General features: G+C 35.1%; 1 protein-coding gene across 1 annotated transcript in view; it reads left to right on the forward strand.

The window, feature by feature from the left end:
• Window positions 1-11,702: 11,702 nt before the first annotated feature.
• dpysl3 (dihydropyrimidinase like 3) overlaps window positions 11,703-17,351 on the forward strand; it is a 43,762-nt gene continuing 38,113 nt past the window's right edge. The window contains exon 1 of the mRNA XM_067375254.1: window positions 11,703-12,011. Within this exon, the coding sequence (XP_067231355.1) occupies window positions 11,703-12,011 (309 nt within the window). The remainder of the gene's footprint in view (window positions 12,012-17,351) is intronic.

Genomic DNA, 17,351 nt, shown 5'->3' on the forward strand with positions numbered 1-17,351 from the left:
CGCCATGACCACGTCTTTACTGCATCTACTGCGTATACTACCAACCAGAACACACAATCCTCTTTCTTTCTCACTCTGTCTCTCTGTCTCTCCTCCCACACACACTTTGGGAAAACTGAAAGCGAAATGGACGCCTTTGCAGACACACATCCTCTCGCAGGAGTTTTGGGTGCTGACTCAGGGCCTGTTAGTGAGGTGACTGTCACGTCTCTGTTGTCAGGATCCCTTAGGAGAGGTGTCTTCCTCACTGCCTGAACACAGAAACGACAAAGAGACAGATTGAGAGAGAAAGCGAGACCGTCCACACTAGCAGTTTTTGTTTACCCCTAGAAAGTTGAGCAGACTACTGCAACCAACCTGCTGTTAAAGGGAAAGTTCACCCAAAAATTAATTCGTCATCATTTACTCACCCTCATGTTGTTCCAAACCTGTATGAGTTTCTTTGCTCTGTTGAACACAAAAGAAGACATTTTAAAGAATGTTGGTAACCAGACAGTTGATGGTACATCCCTGTCCTGGATTATATCATATCAACTTAAGCATTTTCGATCGAGATCATCTACAGTTGCTACTGGTGTCCCTCAGGGTTCTGTTTTAGGCCCGTTTCTATTCATTATCTACTCAATCCCTCTTGGTCACATTTTCAGGAAATATGGTATTCACTGCTATGCCGATGACACCCAGCTCTACCTGTCGTCCAAACCCTCTTATTTGACCAACTTTTTAGCTGAAATTTAAATATAAAACCGAGATCTTACTTGTAGGCACAAGATCTTCTCTAACCAAATCTGACTGTTTTTCTGTGGATATTGATTATCATGCAATTTGTCCTTCCCTGCAGGTTAAAGGTGCCCTAGATTCAAAAATTTAAATTATTTTGGCATAGTTGAATAACAAGAGTTCAGTACATGGAAATGACATACGGTGAGTCTCAAACTCCATTGTTTCCTCCTTCTTATATAAATCTCATTTGTTTAAAAGACCTCCGAAGAACAGGCGAATCTCAACATAACACCGACTGTTACGTAACAGTCGGGATCATTATTATGTACGCCCCAATATTTGCATATGCCAGCTCATGTTCCCAACATTATGAAAGGCATTAGACAAGGGCAGAAAGTCTGGATCTGTGCACAGCTGAATCATCAGACTAGGTAAGCAAGCAAGAACAACAGCGAAAAATGACAGATGGAGCAATAATAACTGACATGATCCATGATATCATGATACTTTTAGTGATATTTGTAAATTGTCTTTCTAAATGTTTCGTTAGCATGTTGCTAATGTACTGTTAAATGTGGTTAAAGTTACCATCGTTTCTTACTGTATTCACGGAGACAAGAGCCGTCGCTATTTTCATTTTTAAACACTTGCAGTCTGTATAATTCATAAACACAACTTCACTCTTTATAAATCTCTCCAACAGTGTAGCATTAGCCGTTAGCCACGGAGCATAGCCTCAAACTCATTCAGAATCAAATGTAAACATCCAAATAAATACCATACTTACGCGATTAGACATGCTGCATGATGAACACTTTGTAAAGATCCATTTTGAGGGTTATATTAGCTGTTTGAACTTTTGTTTAAGGCAAGCGCGAGCTCTTGGGGTGTGGAGCACCAGATTTAAAGGGCCACACACCCCGAATCGTCTCATTTCTAATTAATCCTTCAAAATAGGCAGTTAAAAAAAAATAATTAAAAAAAATCTATGGGGTATTTTGAGAAACTTCACAGACACATTCAGGGGACACCTTAGACTTATATTACATCTTTTAAAAAAAAAGTTCTAGGGCATCTTTAAAAGTCTTGGTGTTATTCTGGATAGCACACTTTCCTTTGAAGCTCATATTAATAATATTACACATACTGCATACTATATTAATCATCTTCATCTGTTCCTCACAATGAACAACACTGCAATTCTCATCCATGCACTGGTTACTTCACTTATCAATTATTTTAATGCTGTTCTTACTGGTCTTCCTTCCAAACTTCTCTATAAACTACTAGAACTCTCTATCGATTGCACTGGCTTTCAATGAAGTATCGGATTGATATTCTCCTTCTCGCATTCAAGGCACTTCACAATCTCGTTCCTCCGTACCTCACTGATCTTCTTCATATTTAAACCCCTCCAACCACTCACTCTCTCAATCTGCATACTTTCAAATCCCGTCTGAAGACCTACCTTTTTACCCAGGCTTTTTTATGACCTGCTTTTATTAGCCTGTACTGTATTCTTCTGTATATATGATGAGTGTGTGCTGCTGAGTTGTTGTTTTCTGTGATGCTAATGGGATTTTTTTATTGTTATTCATCTATTTGTGACCCTGGACCACAAAACCAGTCACAAGTCAATTTTTGACTAAATGACTAAATAAGCTTTCCATTAATGTATGGTTTGTTAGGATAGGACAATATTTGGTCGAGATGCAAGTATTACAAAATCTGGAATCTGAGTCAAAATATTGAGAAAATCACCTTTGAAGTTGTCCAAATGAAGTCCTTAAAAATGCATATCCACTCACAAAAACACATTTTTGACACATTTAATGTTGAAAAATTTACAAAATATGTTCATGATACACAATGTTGACTTCATATCCTAATGATTTTTGGCATTAAAGAAAAATCTATAATTTTGACCCATACAATGTATTGTTGGCTATGGCTACAAATATACCTGTGCGACTTATGATCACATTTATCTACAATATTTTTAATTATTTGTTTATAATATTGTTTGTTCGCTTGTAAGGTGACTTTGGGTGTTATGAAAGGTGCCGTTAAATAAAATGCATTATTATTATTATTATTATTATATTAGGAAAATGTCAATGGGTGCCATCAACTGTTACCAACATTCTTTAAAATATCTTCTTTTGTGTTCAACGGAAGAAATAAACTCATACAGGTTTGAGTAAATGATGACACAATTTTCATTTTTGGGTGAACTAACCCTTTAAGTTGAAAAACTAATACTGAGCAGCCTGGTTTTTAATATATTTCTTTTTTAAATAATTCCTCTTATTGGGCCTCATTCCTTCATCACAAGCAACATTTTTATGTAAATCATTCTTAAAAACATTCATATGTAAAGGTTTACTGAACAAAGTTATTTTTTGTAAGTTGTTGCAAAATGTGAGGTTTTTTTTTAATGTAAATTGTTGCACCATGCAAGTTTACAAAAATAACCATTCATAAATTAAATAGTAACATGCAACAGTTTATGAAAGTTTAGATGAAATGCTGAAATGGACGTTTTCTTCCATATCATGATGTATTGTGACCCGAATTATAGAAAATTATTGCAAAAATGTAGGGCAGGGAATTTTAGGATTTTAGGAAGTGTGATGAATGAGCTTGCTCTCGATTGTACCGTGGTTTAAGTGGAATAAATGTTATAACCAGAGGTCCAAAGATCCAGCTATGACATTTGAATAAAAAAATACAAGTTCAAAAAAAAAATTTTTAATTGAACCTTGTAAAGTACAGGATTAATCCTTCACAATCAAATATTTCATATGCATTTAGAAAATGTTCATTTCATGCCGAGTTTAAACTGTTATTGTGTAAATTATTGTACCATTTGACAGTTTTAAGACTTGTTTTTTTTAAACTAAAAACTTCTATAAATTTTCGCACCATGTGAATGTAAGTAAATTGTACCACGTAAAAATCGTAAAATATTGCACCATGCGAGAATTTATGCAAGTAAAAATATTCTGTAGTTCTGTAGCTGTTTTTTCCAATTAAACCGTTCCTGTGTAAATCGTCGCATAATGGCAGTATACATAAAAATGCTTTTATGAATGATTTGCACAGAAACTCTTTGTGCTCGTGGTTGATGAATGAGGCCTGTTGTCCAATAATATTCCACGTCTGATGATCAGCAGTACCTCTTTCTGACTGCAGTGTAATATATATGTTTGTTGATATGTACATGTGTCTCTATATCCTCCTGATGTGAATACATTTCTCCTCCTGCAGCTTGAGCAGTAGAGTCACTTTGCAGTTTAGAATTTATTCATGACTATAAATTGCGATGTGTATTGTGGTGACGGCTGCAGATGCGGCTGAAAATGTTTCCGCCTTCCTCGATTGTCCCTGTATTTAATCATCTCTTCCCCGAGTCTAGTTCTTTTCTACTCTTTCAAATGGACAGCTGTAGCGTACCAGCAGGACTTTCACTAACTGGTTTGTACTGAATGATCTTTCTAACTCCCTTTAATTGGCTCTGTCTCTGGCTTGTAAATATGTTTTTGGGGCATTCTGTATACCAGGTTTGGCTTCATTTCATTAAAGTCTAAATACCTCCTCAGAAATATGATAAGCTCTGTTTTTTAACCTTTGGACACACTGAAAACATGCTGCTCTCAGACACAGACAGAATATTAAAGGGGACCTATAATGCCCCTTTCACAAGATGTAATATAAGTCTCCAGAATGTGTCTGTGAAGTTTCAGCTCAAAATACCTCACAGATTATTTATTATAGCTTGTTGAGGCACTTTGTACATCGACATGACAATAACAACTACAAGAGGCAGTCGAAGCCTAATGGTAAGAGAGTCAGACTGGTAACCTGAAGGTTGTGTTTTTTGTTTTGTTTGTTTTGACTCAGTAATGCTTCCAACATAATGTTATCAGCTAAATGCGTTGTTTTATACCATGCAAGTGATATTTTTGGCAGCATTTGGTAACTTACTGCAGTGGAGATGCATTGTGTCTTTTAACAGTAAATTCACTGAAACCGATTTAGTCTGGCCTGATGAGAAACAGAGTACACAGCCATGAGAAGTATTTGTTGTAACCTCTGTAACCAGAGAAAGTTAGTGCAACCTACACCTGTTGTACTTCCCTTCTCCTCTCTCTGACACTAATGCAATATTAACAACTTCTCTGCTTCCTCTAACAAGTGTAACTTCAGCCTCCACTGTGTGTAAAGTATCTCTGGAATATGCTGGAATATTATGAGTTAGGGTTGAGAAGGGCAAAGTTTTACGCCAGGTGATTGTCTTCTGACACAGAAATACAGAAACCAGAGCTACACTGTGATAAGCCAATCATTTCATTAAGGTTTTCATAAGTGAATTTAAACATGCAGCTGAGAGCTCTGAGTGCTCCAGACGGATGTAGCTGCTCGGAAATCATTGGATGCCTACTTATCAGTCAACAATGATTACAAACCAGTAGACGGTTTGTTATGTGGCAGGTGAAGAAGAGTCCAAAACATGATCTGTTTGTGATAGTCACTGCTTTAACAACAACAAATCTCAACTTCAGCCATGAATTAATATAGATTAATGTATAGTTGAACAGCACTTCAATGCATCATACTGATGATTTATTGAGCAGGTAATGCTTGTGTAGGGACTGGATCCTATAGCCTTGTGAGAAGATCTCTCATGCATTTTTAATTCTAAAATGTCCAACTGTATCCCTGTTGTATTGTGCAGCAGGAAGCACAGGCCTGGTTGAAAGCCTTATCGTAACAAAGGGAGTCTCAGAATACGAGACCATTTACTCAGATTAACAGGGCAATACTAAAACAAACATCCAAGGAAACTAGAAACAAGCAAAAAGACTATAAACAAAAGGACAATCATATATAATTTGTGACACTTACATAGATATAAGCGGAGGTCAATAAAATCACACATATATTCTGTATCCTAAAATATATATATTTTGGAATACAGGAAGTAAAAAAGTTATTACAACTAGAAAGTTAAAAGTCCTACTTAGAAGTAAGGAAATGGGCTGCCATGAACAGAAGAGAAACAAGTTTATCTTCAATGCTTTGTAATTATAACACTCATTTGACCGAAACGTTTAATCAAGATGTAATTATTTTTTCCTTTGATGTTTAAAACACGTGATTCATCTTTGTAGTCTCTAATAGAATTTTTTATAATTTAGAAAATCAAGGGAACGAAATAGTAAATTGTGCACACGATTTAGCATACCGAGGGAACAAAATAGTAAATCGTGTGCACGATTTAGCAAATCGAGGGAACAAAATAGTAAATCATGTGCATGATTTAGAAAATTGAGAAAACGAAATAGCAAATTTTGTGCACGATTTAGCAAATCGAGGGAGCAAAATAGTAAATCGTGCACACAATCTAGAAAATCGAGGGAACAAAATAGTAAACCGTGCGCACAATTTAGAAAATCGAGGGAACGAAATAATAAACCTAGCGCACAATTTAGCAAATCGAGAAAACGAAATAGCAAATTTTGTGCACGATTTAGCAAATCGAGGGAACGAAATAGTAAATCGTGCACACAATTTAGCAAATCGAGGGAACAAAATAGTAAATCGAGGGAACGAAATGGTAAATCGAGGGAACGAAATAGTAAATCGTGCACACAATTTAGTAAATCGAGGGAACAAAATAGTAAATCGTGCACACAATTTAGCAAATCGAGGGAACAAAATAGTAAATCGTGTGCACGATTTAGCAAATCGAGGGAACAAAATAGTAAATCGTGTGCACGATTTAGCAAATCGAGGGAACAAAATAGTAAATCGTGCGCACGATTTAGCAAACCGAGGTAACAAAATAGTAAATCTTGCGCACGATTTAGCAAATCGAGGGAACAAAATAGTAAATTGTGCGCACGATTTAGCAAATCGAGGGAACAAAATAGTAAATTGTGTGCACGATTTAGCAAACCGAGGTAACAAAATAGTAAATCGTGCACACAATTTAGCAAATCGAGGAAACAAAATAGTAAATCGTGTGCACGATTTAGAAAATCGAGGGAACAAAATAGTAAATCGTGCGCACGATTTAGAAAATCGAGGGAACAAAATAGTAAATCGTGTGCACGATTTAGAAAATCGAGGGAACAAAATAGTAAATCGTGTGCACGATTTAGAAAATCGAGGGAACAAAATAGTAAATCGTGCGCACGATTTAGCAAACCGAGGTAACAAAATAGTAAATCTTGCGCAAGATTTAGCAAATCGAGGGAACAAAATAGTAAATTGTGCGCACGATTTAGCAAATTGAGGGAACAAAATAGTCAATTGTGTGCACGATTTAGCAAACCGAGGTAACAAAATAGTAAATCGTGCACACAATTTAGCAAATCGAGGAAACAAAATAGTAAATCGTGTGCACGATTTAGAAAATCGAGGGAACAAAATAGTAAATCGTGCGCACGATTTAGAAAATCGAGGGAACAAAATAGTAAATCGTGTGCACGATTTAGAAAATCGAGGGAACAAAATAGTAAATCGTGTGCACGATTTAGAAAATCGAGGTAACAAAATAGTAAATCGTGTGCACGATTTAGAAAATCGAGGGAACAAAATAGTAAATCGTGTGCACGATTTAGAAAATCGAGGGAACAAAATAGTAAATCGTGTGCACGATTTAGAAAATCGAGGGAACAAAATAGTAAATCGTGTGCACGATTTAGAAAATCGAGGGAACAAAATAGTAAATCATGTGCACGATTTAGAAAATCGAGGGAACAAAATAGTAAATCGTGTGCACGATTTAGAAAATCGAGGGAACAAAATAGTAAATCGTGTGCACGATTTAGAAAATCGAGGGAACAAAATAGTAAATCATGTGCACGATTTAGAAAATCGAGGGAACAAAATAGTAAATCGTGTGCACGATTTAGAAAATCGAGGGAACAAAATAGTAAATCGTGTGCACGATTTAGAAAATCGAGGGAACAAAATAGTAAATCGTGTGCACGATTTAGAAAATCGAGGGAACAAAATAGTAAATCATGTGCACGATTTAGAAAATCGAGGGAGCAAAATAGTAAATCGTGTGCACGATTTAGAAAGTCGAGGGAACAAAATAGTAAATCATGTGCACGATTTAGAAAATCGAGGGAGCAAAATAGTAAATCGTGTGCACGATTTAGAAAATCGAGGGAACAAAATAGTAAATCATGTGCACGATTTAGAAAATCGAGGGAACAAAATAGTAAATCGTGTGCACGATTTAGAAAATCGAGGGAACAAAATAGTAAATCGTGTGCACGATTTAGAAAATCGAGGGAACAAAATAGTAAATCATGTGCACGATTTAGAAAATCGAGGGAGCAAAATAGTAAATCGTGTGCACAATTTAGCAAATCGAGGAAACAAAATAGTAAATCGTGCACACAATTTAGCAAATCGAGGAAACAAAATAGTAAATCGTGTGCACGATTTAGAAAATCGAGAAAACGAAATAGCAAATTTTGTGCACGATTTAGAAAATCGAGGGAGCAAAATAGTAAATCATGTGCACGATTTAGAAAATCGAGGGAGCAAAATAGTAAATTTTGTGCACGATTTAGCAAATCGAGGAAACAAAATAGTAAATCGTGCACACAATTTAGCAAACCGAGGTAACAAAATAGTAAATCGTGCACACAATTTAGCAAATCGAGGAAACAAAATAGTAAATCGTGTGCACGATTTAGAAAATCGAGGGAACAAAATAGTAAATCGTGTGCACGATTTAGAAAATCGAGGGAACAAAATAGTAAATCGTGTGCACGATTTAGAAAAACGAGGGAACAAAATAGTAAATCGTGCACACAATTTAGCAAATCGAGGAAACAAAATAGTAAATCGTGTGCACGATTTAGAAAATCGAGGGAACAAAATAGTAAATCGCGTGCACGATTTAGAAAATCGAGGGAACAAAATAGTAAATCGTGTGCACGATTTAGAAAAACGAGGGAACAAAATAGTAAATCGTGTGCATGATTTAGCAAATCGAGAAAACGAAATAGCAAATTTTGTGCACGATTTAGCAAACCGAGGTAACAAAATAGTAAATCGTGCGCACGATTTAGAAAGTCGAGGGAACAAAATAGTAAATCATGTGCACGATTTAGAAAATCGAGGGAGCAAAATAGTAAATCGTGTGCACGATTTAGCAAATCGAGAAAACGAAATAGCAAATTTTGTGCACGATTTAGCAAACCGAGGTAACAAAATAGTAAATCGTGTGCACGATTTAGCAAATCGAGAAAACGAAATAGCAAATTTTGTGCACGATTTAGCAAACCGAGGGAACAAAATAGTAAACCGTGCGCACAATTTAGAAAATCGAGGGAACTAAATAGCAAATTTTGTGCACGATTTAGCAAATCGAGGGAACGAAATAGTAAAACGTGCACACAATTTAGCAAATCGAGAAAAACGAAATAGCAAATTGTGTGCACGATTTAAAAAATCAAGGGAATGAAATAGTAAATTGTGCACACAATGCACAATTACTTATTTTTTATTTTTTTGCATGTCTGGGGATTTGTAGTGACAGGAGAACGGATCCAAAAAATAAAAAATAAATGAAATTTTATCAAATTATCATATTTTTTATCATATTAAATCTTTGGAATGTGGATGACACACAGTGGCTATTTTTGGTATAGCGCCTAAGCAAAATATCATAGGAACCAAAATTTTTGTAACAACTTCAAATTTGGAACAGTCTGACGTGGGTTTGATTTTACAGCCCAAATTGTTTTGAAAAATATATATTTGGTGTAAAATAAAAAATGTTTTGTACAGTACATTTGCTTTGCAGTACATTTAAACTTCTATAATGTCTTTCATTTTTTGAAGTGCTTTCACTTCAGCAATAATCTGCTGAGTGTCATCTTTAAAAAGACATCAACCTGAACCTGTATTCCAAAGCATTCATGCATTATGTGACATATTCATGTCTATGTTCAAAAAAGGGGGGTGGCAGTTATCAGGTTAAAGTTGCATTATTTTCTGAAGAATATTTTCTGGAAGAGATTTACAATAAGAGGATGGGAATATTCAATGCCAAATTTTCCTAGCTAAGTGAGCAAACTTATTCCTTGGATAACTGAATGAATTAAACAAATCTTTTCCAAAAAAAGGTTAGAGTGCTGAATTCTCAGTCACAGCTGTAAACAGTGTGAAACTACAGAATCTATAATTGCTCAGCTGGTTAATAAAAACCAACAGAAAGTTGGCAAACTATAAATTATTTTACAGCTCATCAAATATGTTACAGTTTACTTTAACATATTTGAAAATTTTGATCATAAATGTTACAGTGAACAAATGTGCTGCTTATGATTTTATAATCGTTCTCTCCCACTGTCATCTTTGTTTTGACCCTCCTGTGTCTGTGCCTCTGGCTAGAACGATATGTCATGCTCAATACAGTCTCCTACATCACCCCTCCACCGGGACACAGTCCACACGACCCCTCCACCAGGACACATGCTGACAACCACCTGTGTGCTGAGTTCTGAGTGAACTGAACCATGATGATACCATTGATTTTATATGTCGATACGTTTCTGATTCAACTGTTGTTTGTTTGTTCATGTTAGCTTAGGTCCATTATATGATTTCAATAATGTATTAATAAATGTTAAACATGAGCTAAGATTAATGCATTAGAAGTGTTTTTCGTTCATGTTAGTTACATTAAGGTTAAGAAATGGAACCTTATACTGTAAAGCGTCACCACTCTAGTTCTCTTGTTGTCATCAGCATTCTCTCCGTCAGCGTTCAGAATCTTGTCATTGTGCTGACGTGAGCAATAGCTGCATCATCAGTGACACAGACTCTCTGCACAGCAAGAGCTCTTAAAGGGACGGTACATTAATAGAGACAGGGTCCTGCGCCAGCCAGACAACTGCTATCAAACGGAAAATGGAATGCTTACACATATAGCTTTCTTAGAATGGATAGTTATTTAGGTACCTCCATGACTTCATAACTGAAATAAAATTATTTAAAAACAAGTATTAAAGTGTTAAACTGAAGTGAAGATCAGTTGTTAGGAGATAAATTGAAGGAATAGCTGCATATATACAGTATTCAACATTTGAAGTGGATCAAAACCTTTCATCAAAGTTGTCTTAAAACCTTCTTTAGACAACTTTGTTGAACTTTTTTGATACACTTCAAATGTTGACATTTTATATATGTATATATATAAAATGTAAACTCAATCTCTCAATATAAAAGCAATGAATCTGGGATGTTAAATTTAATAAATGATTAAAGTTAATTAAACAAACAAACAAAAAAACAATAAAACAAAAATATTATAATCTTGGTAAAACTTTAGTATAGGGAACATGTATTCACTATGACTTTTCCCTTAATAAACTCGTAATTTACTGCTTATGAATAGTTAGTAAGGTAGTTGTTAAGTTAAGGATTAAGAATGTATTCTACATTCATGCAGAATAAGGTATTAATATATGCTTAATAATTACTAATAAACAGCCAATATTCTAGTAATATGCAAGCTGCAACTAGTTAAAAGACCCTAAAATAAAGTATTACCATAATCTTTTTATAATAATTTTAATCTCTTTATAGACTAAACGTATAAGATTAAGATACATTTCCATGCTTTTCACGTTTCCCTAGAAATATTAATGATATTAATAGAATACTGTCAACTGGGTAAGTAATGTCATTAATTTAACAAAATGCTAAAATGTCATACTTCATAATACAATGAAGGCTATGCTTATGAGTGCTGTAATTGATTCAAATATGTGAAAATATAGCTATGAATTCATCTTACTAACTAATCTGTTAAACATGATATACACAATAGATGTTCCTAGCGAAAGTTGAAGAGCTTCTACCGAAACAAACCTGGAGGAGCTGCAGATGTGACAGTAAGGCGTGGGCTCTGAACTTTCTCTTCTCTCAGTCGGTCTCGCACCATGGCTGAGAGCAGACGCTTGGACAGGGATGACGATCTGCCGGTGTATCTGGCTCGCCCGGGGACGGCGGACCAGGTGCCGCGACAGAAATACGGAGGTTTGTTTTGTAACGTAGAAGGAGCGTATGAGAGTAAAACCATCGATTTTGACGCTCTCTGTGTCGGTCAGCGAAGCTCCAGAAGCCCAAGAGCCACAAACAGAGAAGAGCTGAAGCCTTCAAAACACGAAACCAACTTTCCACCTGAGCTTAAAGACACAGTACAGATCAAGAATGCGTTTGAGGAGGAACCTGTCAAACACCTTGATAAGGTAACTCATCTCTATCTATCTATCTATCTATCTATCTATCTATCTATCTATCTATCTATCTATCTATCTATCTATCTATCTATCTATCTATCTATCTATCTATCTATCTATCTATCTATCTATCTATCTATCTATCTATCTATCTATCTGCTGTATCATGGTTGATTGTTGTGTAGATCTAGATGAAAGTGGGTTCACTCAAGTAATAGCAGTGTTTGCAACAGAAATTCCTCTGACTGGAAATCTATAGCTGAGGCCGATGGACAGCCTTCAGGCTCGATGTTTAGACCTCAATTTAAATTGGTTTGTTTTTGGTTAAAGGATTAGTTCACTTTCGAATGAAAATTAGCCCAAGCTTTACTCACCCTCAAGACATATGGATTTCTTCTTTCTGATGAACACAATTGGAGATATATTAATAAATATCCTGACGCATCTGAGCTTTATAATGGCAGTGAGCGGGATCAACGAGTATGAGCTGAAGAAAGTGCATCCGTCCATCATAAATGCACTCCGGGGGGGTTAATAAAGGCCTTCTGATGTGTTTGTTTAAGAAAAATATCCATATTTAACAAGTTATGAAGTAAAATATCTAGCTCCCGCCAGACCTTCCATATTCAAATTACGAAGAAAGTGTAAAACTCTCGCAGTTCAAAACGCTTACGCTACATCCTACGCCTTCCCTGTTCAACTTATGGAAAAAGCTTAACTGACACGACGCCAGTTTACACTTTCTTTGTAAGTTGAATACGGAAGGCGGTCTAGTGGAAGCTAGATATTTTACTTTATAACTTGTTAAATATGGATTATTTTATTTACACAAATGCATCGCTTCACTTCAGAAGGCCTTTATTAACCCCCTGGAGGTGTGTGGAGTTTATGGATGGATGTGGATGGATGCACTTTCTTCAGCTTATACTCGTGAACTCGTGTCTAAGGTGTCCCCTTAATGTGTCTGTGAAGTTTCAACTCAAAATACCCCATAGATTTTTTTTTAATTAATTTTTTTAACGGTCTATTTTGGGGAATCATTAACTATGCACCGATTCAGGCTGCGGTCCCTTTAAGTGACGCGCTCCCCACCCCCCAGCTCTCGACTTTAATACAGTGCATAAACAAAGTTCAGACAGCTAATATAACCCTCAAAATGGATCTTTACAAGATGTTCATCATGTATGCTGCATGCATGCGTCGGGTCATGTGAGTATGGTATTTATTTGGATGTTTACATTTGATTCTGAATGAGTTTGATAGTGCTCAGTGGCTAAAGCTAACATTACACACTTATACACACTTACACATTTATAAAGAATGAAGTTGTGTTTGTGAATTATACAGACTGCAAGTGTATAAAAATGAAAATAGCGACGGCTCTTGTCTCCGTGAATACAGTAAGAAACGATGGTAACTTTAACCACATTTAACAGTACTTTAGCAACCTGCTAACGAAACATTTAAAAAGACAATTTACAAATATCACTAAAAATATCATGATATCATGGATCATGTCAGTTATTATTGCTCCATCTGTCATTTTTCACTATTGTTCTTGCTTGCTTACCTAGTCTGATGATTCAGCTGTGCACAGATCCAGACGTTAATACTGGCTGCCCTTGTCTAATGCCTTGAACATGGGCTGGCATATGCAAATATTGGGGGCGTACATATTAATGATCCCGACTGTTACGTAACAGCACCTTTAAAGCAATAAAGCAAACAGTTATCTCATCCTGTCTTAACAGTGTCCAAAAATAGAAACCATCCATGTCATAACTTGGCATATTTTGATTTGATATATTTATTTCATAGTAGAAAATTAGTTTTAATTTCAGTTACTTTAATTATACAAATAACATACATATCATCACATTCCCCTATTTGACACTTGTAGTTTTTACACATATTTTGTTTTGTAGGATTGATTACATTCATCAAGCTCAACCACTCAGTTTTACTTTCCAAAGTTATTGTATGAAGGATGATAAAACAAATATTGTGTAATGTTAACCCTCTGGAGTCTGAGGCTGATTTGGGGTCCTGGAGAAGTTTTGACATGCCCTGACATTTGTGCTTTTTTCAGTTGTTTACATACATATTAATGACAAAAGTCTAATTACACTATATTCAGCACAAACTAGGCTAAAATAATATGTGAGCAACATGTATGTGCATGTTTGTATTTTTGAGAGTATTACGTATATGCATGGTTTTTGAAAAAATAAAATAAAAAAAATAAGTCACTGAAATAAGGCCTCAAAATGCATACTAAATGTTTCTTCACAAGACTTTTAAGAATATACTTAGACTATGATGTGGAAATTATCCTGCCTACTCGGACACAAAAAACAATGTATTGATTTTAAATTTTAAAGACACTTTTTGTTTAGCGAGCCCGTATGCAAAGAGGTGTGAATCTTCATGAATAATGCTGTGATTCACACCTGAGGAGATTAAGACCTTATTAATGCATAGATTAATGCATAATGAGCCATTAGGTCAGGAATGTGACTGACTGAAAGAATGCAATGACAAAAGACATATAACATTTTTTGTTTGAAGTTTATTTAAGTTTATCAGTAGCTACAAACCAACATTTGGTCCCAAAAGAGCCTCCACTGAGTGATCACTCCATTTTTGCATATATATGTATATATAGTTAAAAGAAGCTCGGTATAATCCAAGGAACAGGACACAGAATTAATGAATTTAAGACTTTTAATTACCACAAAGAGCGAGTGCATATGTCAAACAACTAACATAATCAGTACCTGACAAGGAACTAAGGAAAACTCAGGGCTTAAATACACAGAGAGTAAACAATGAAACAACGAACAGGTGTGGAGCTCAAATCAGCAACCAAGGAAACTAATCATGACAGGGAACAAACAGGAACAGAATGAAAAACAAAACAGAGCAACAATAATAAATATAATAGCCTATTTTTCCTAATGAAATATAAAAACTTCATTAAATATTAACTTTGACCTGAGAAATGTCAACGTTCAACATTGGACTTGTATTTTGAGAGTGTCCTTTGTGAAGATATTGGATCACACACTCATTGATGTCAGGTGGATATGCTGTAGCCTCTTATTAGGCCTGATTTAATAGAAATTTGGCTGAATCCAGCTTACCCGCAGAAGAAAGCTCTTTCATTATTAGTTGTCCTGATGTAAGCAGCAGGAAGCAGCTGTTCCTTTCTGAGATCATTTAAATATATTAAATCATTTTCTCACATAATCCAATTCCTGCTGACTGCACATGCTCATTTCATGCCATTTACAAAGTGTCTGTGCTCACTCATTGATTTGTTTTAATGTATTTATTGGGAGCGTTATGGTCTAATAGTATCTTTTTACTTTTCATTTAAAGTGGAATTAAACAACCCTTTATTGTTTCTACATGTATCCAGTGTGTGCTCCTCAAAGCACATCATTATTAAAAAATATGCAGCTTTTCTTTTAATCTCTGTGTGATAAAATGACACGTTTGAAACAGAATGCATTACCATGACCTTCTCAAAATACCATACATATTTAAGTCTTAATTGAAACATCTAATTAATTATTAGTATTTAATTATTAGTTTATAGGCGCCCCTGCTGAAAAAAACAATAGATACCATCACAGAAGTTCTAATTTTTCACTAAAAAAATAGCATTACAAACCCTACAAACCATCAAGCATTCACCATTACAACATCCCCGAATGTTTTCACAGATTTCCCGCAGAATTGGGCTGCTTGTAAACTGTTTCTGCGTGTTGATATTTTTATCCTGCGGTTTAAAGGTTTGACATGTAATTGTAATTCACTGAAATGCATATATTGACATTTTTATACATTCTACCAATGATAAAATTGTGCTAGATTATGAATTTTGTGAGAAAGAGGCCTTTGAATCCCTATGATTACTACACTCTAGAAAATGCTGGGTTAAAAATAACCTAAATTGGGTTAAAAATGGACAAACCCAGTGATTGGGTTGTTTTAACCCAGGAGATGGGTTAAATGTTTGACCAACCTGCTGGGAAGTTTTATTAAACCTAACTATTGATTAAAAATGAATCCAAAATATGTTGGAAATTAAAAATCAGACACATAGAGGCAGTAATAATCAAAAGGTGAACATTCACTCTAAAAAATGCTGGGTTAAAAACAACCTAAGTTGGGTTAAATATGGACAAACAAAAGCAGGTTGGGTTAAAGGGCACCTATTATGCCCTCTTTCACAAGATGTAATATAAGTCTCTGGTCTGGTCAAGTTTCAGCTTACAATACCCCACAAATTTGCCCCTATTTGGGGGTGAGCAAAAACATGCCTTTTACTATATTAATATATTGCTGGCTAAAAAAATCAATCCAAAATTGGTTGAAAAAAATGGCTGGGTGAAAAAAAACCCAATCCCTGGGTTTGTCCATATTTAACCCAGCATTTTTATTAATAAGCAGTTTAATAAATGTTTATTGTTTAATCATTTTTAAACTTATTAATATTAATAAATGTTCATTTCCAACCTATTTTGTGTTCATTTTAAGCAAGAAATACAGTCATTTTTAAACAATAGTTGAGTTAAATAAAACTGTCCAGCAGGTTGGGCAAACATTTAACCCAATCACTGGGTCAAAACAACCCAATCACTGGGTTTGTCCATATTTAACCCAACTTGGGTTGTTTTTAACCCAGCATTTTTAGAGTGTACTAGTGATTTTCAAAAAAAGAAATAGTTAATAACACATAACAGTGACTGTAAAATATGTATTTTATGTATGGGATTGGCATATGTTGAGTTTTGATATTATAGGGTCACTACAGGCTTGTTTTGGGGCTGGTTTTGTTACACAGACCCGTAGTGTGTGTTGGGCAATATTCCATTAGGATTGAATGATTTTAACATGCCACTAATAGAAGACCCACAGGGACCATTACAGTTTCCATTAAAACCATTACAAATTCTGTAAGGGTTTCTATTGTTTTGTTTTTTCCAGAGGTTAATTTAATCTGTCAGTGCAGAATAATATCACTAATTTGGTGTCAGTAAGGTGGCGTTTTTTCAAATGTAAATGTAAGATCTACAGTATATGTGATGTTTCATTATAGTTATGTTTAGAGTATAAATAATATCACCCAAAAGGCTTCACATATTTGTTCTGAAATTGATGGCAGGCAGAATGAATCACACATCGCCATCTAGTGGACAGACATTATTGCTGACTCAACAGGAAGCTGGTCAAAGAATGATAAAGAAATGTACACTAGCTTTTTATTGATACTATTAATGGTTTGGCTATATAATGTTCATATGCGGTACTGTATCATTACACATTTTATAATGTGCAATA

Source organism: Chanodichthys erythropterus, chromosome 22, assembly GCF_024489055.1.
Source record: "Chanodichthys erythropterus isolate Z2021 chromosome 22, ASM2448905v1, whole genome shotgun sequence".
NCBI lineage: Eukaryota > Metazoa > Chordata > Actinopteri > Cypriniformes > Xenocyprididae > Chanodichthys > Chanodichthys erythropterus.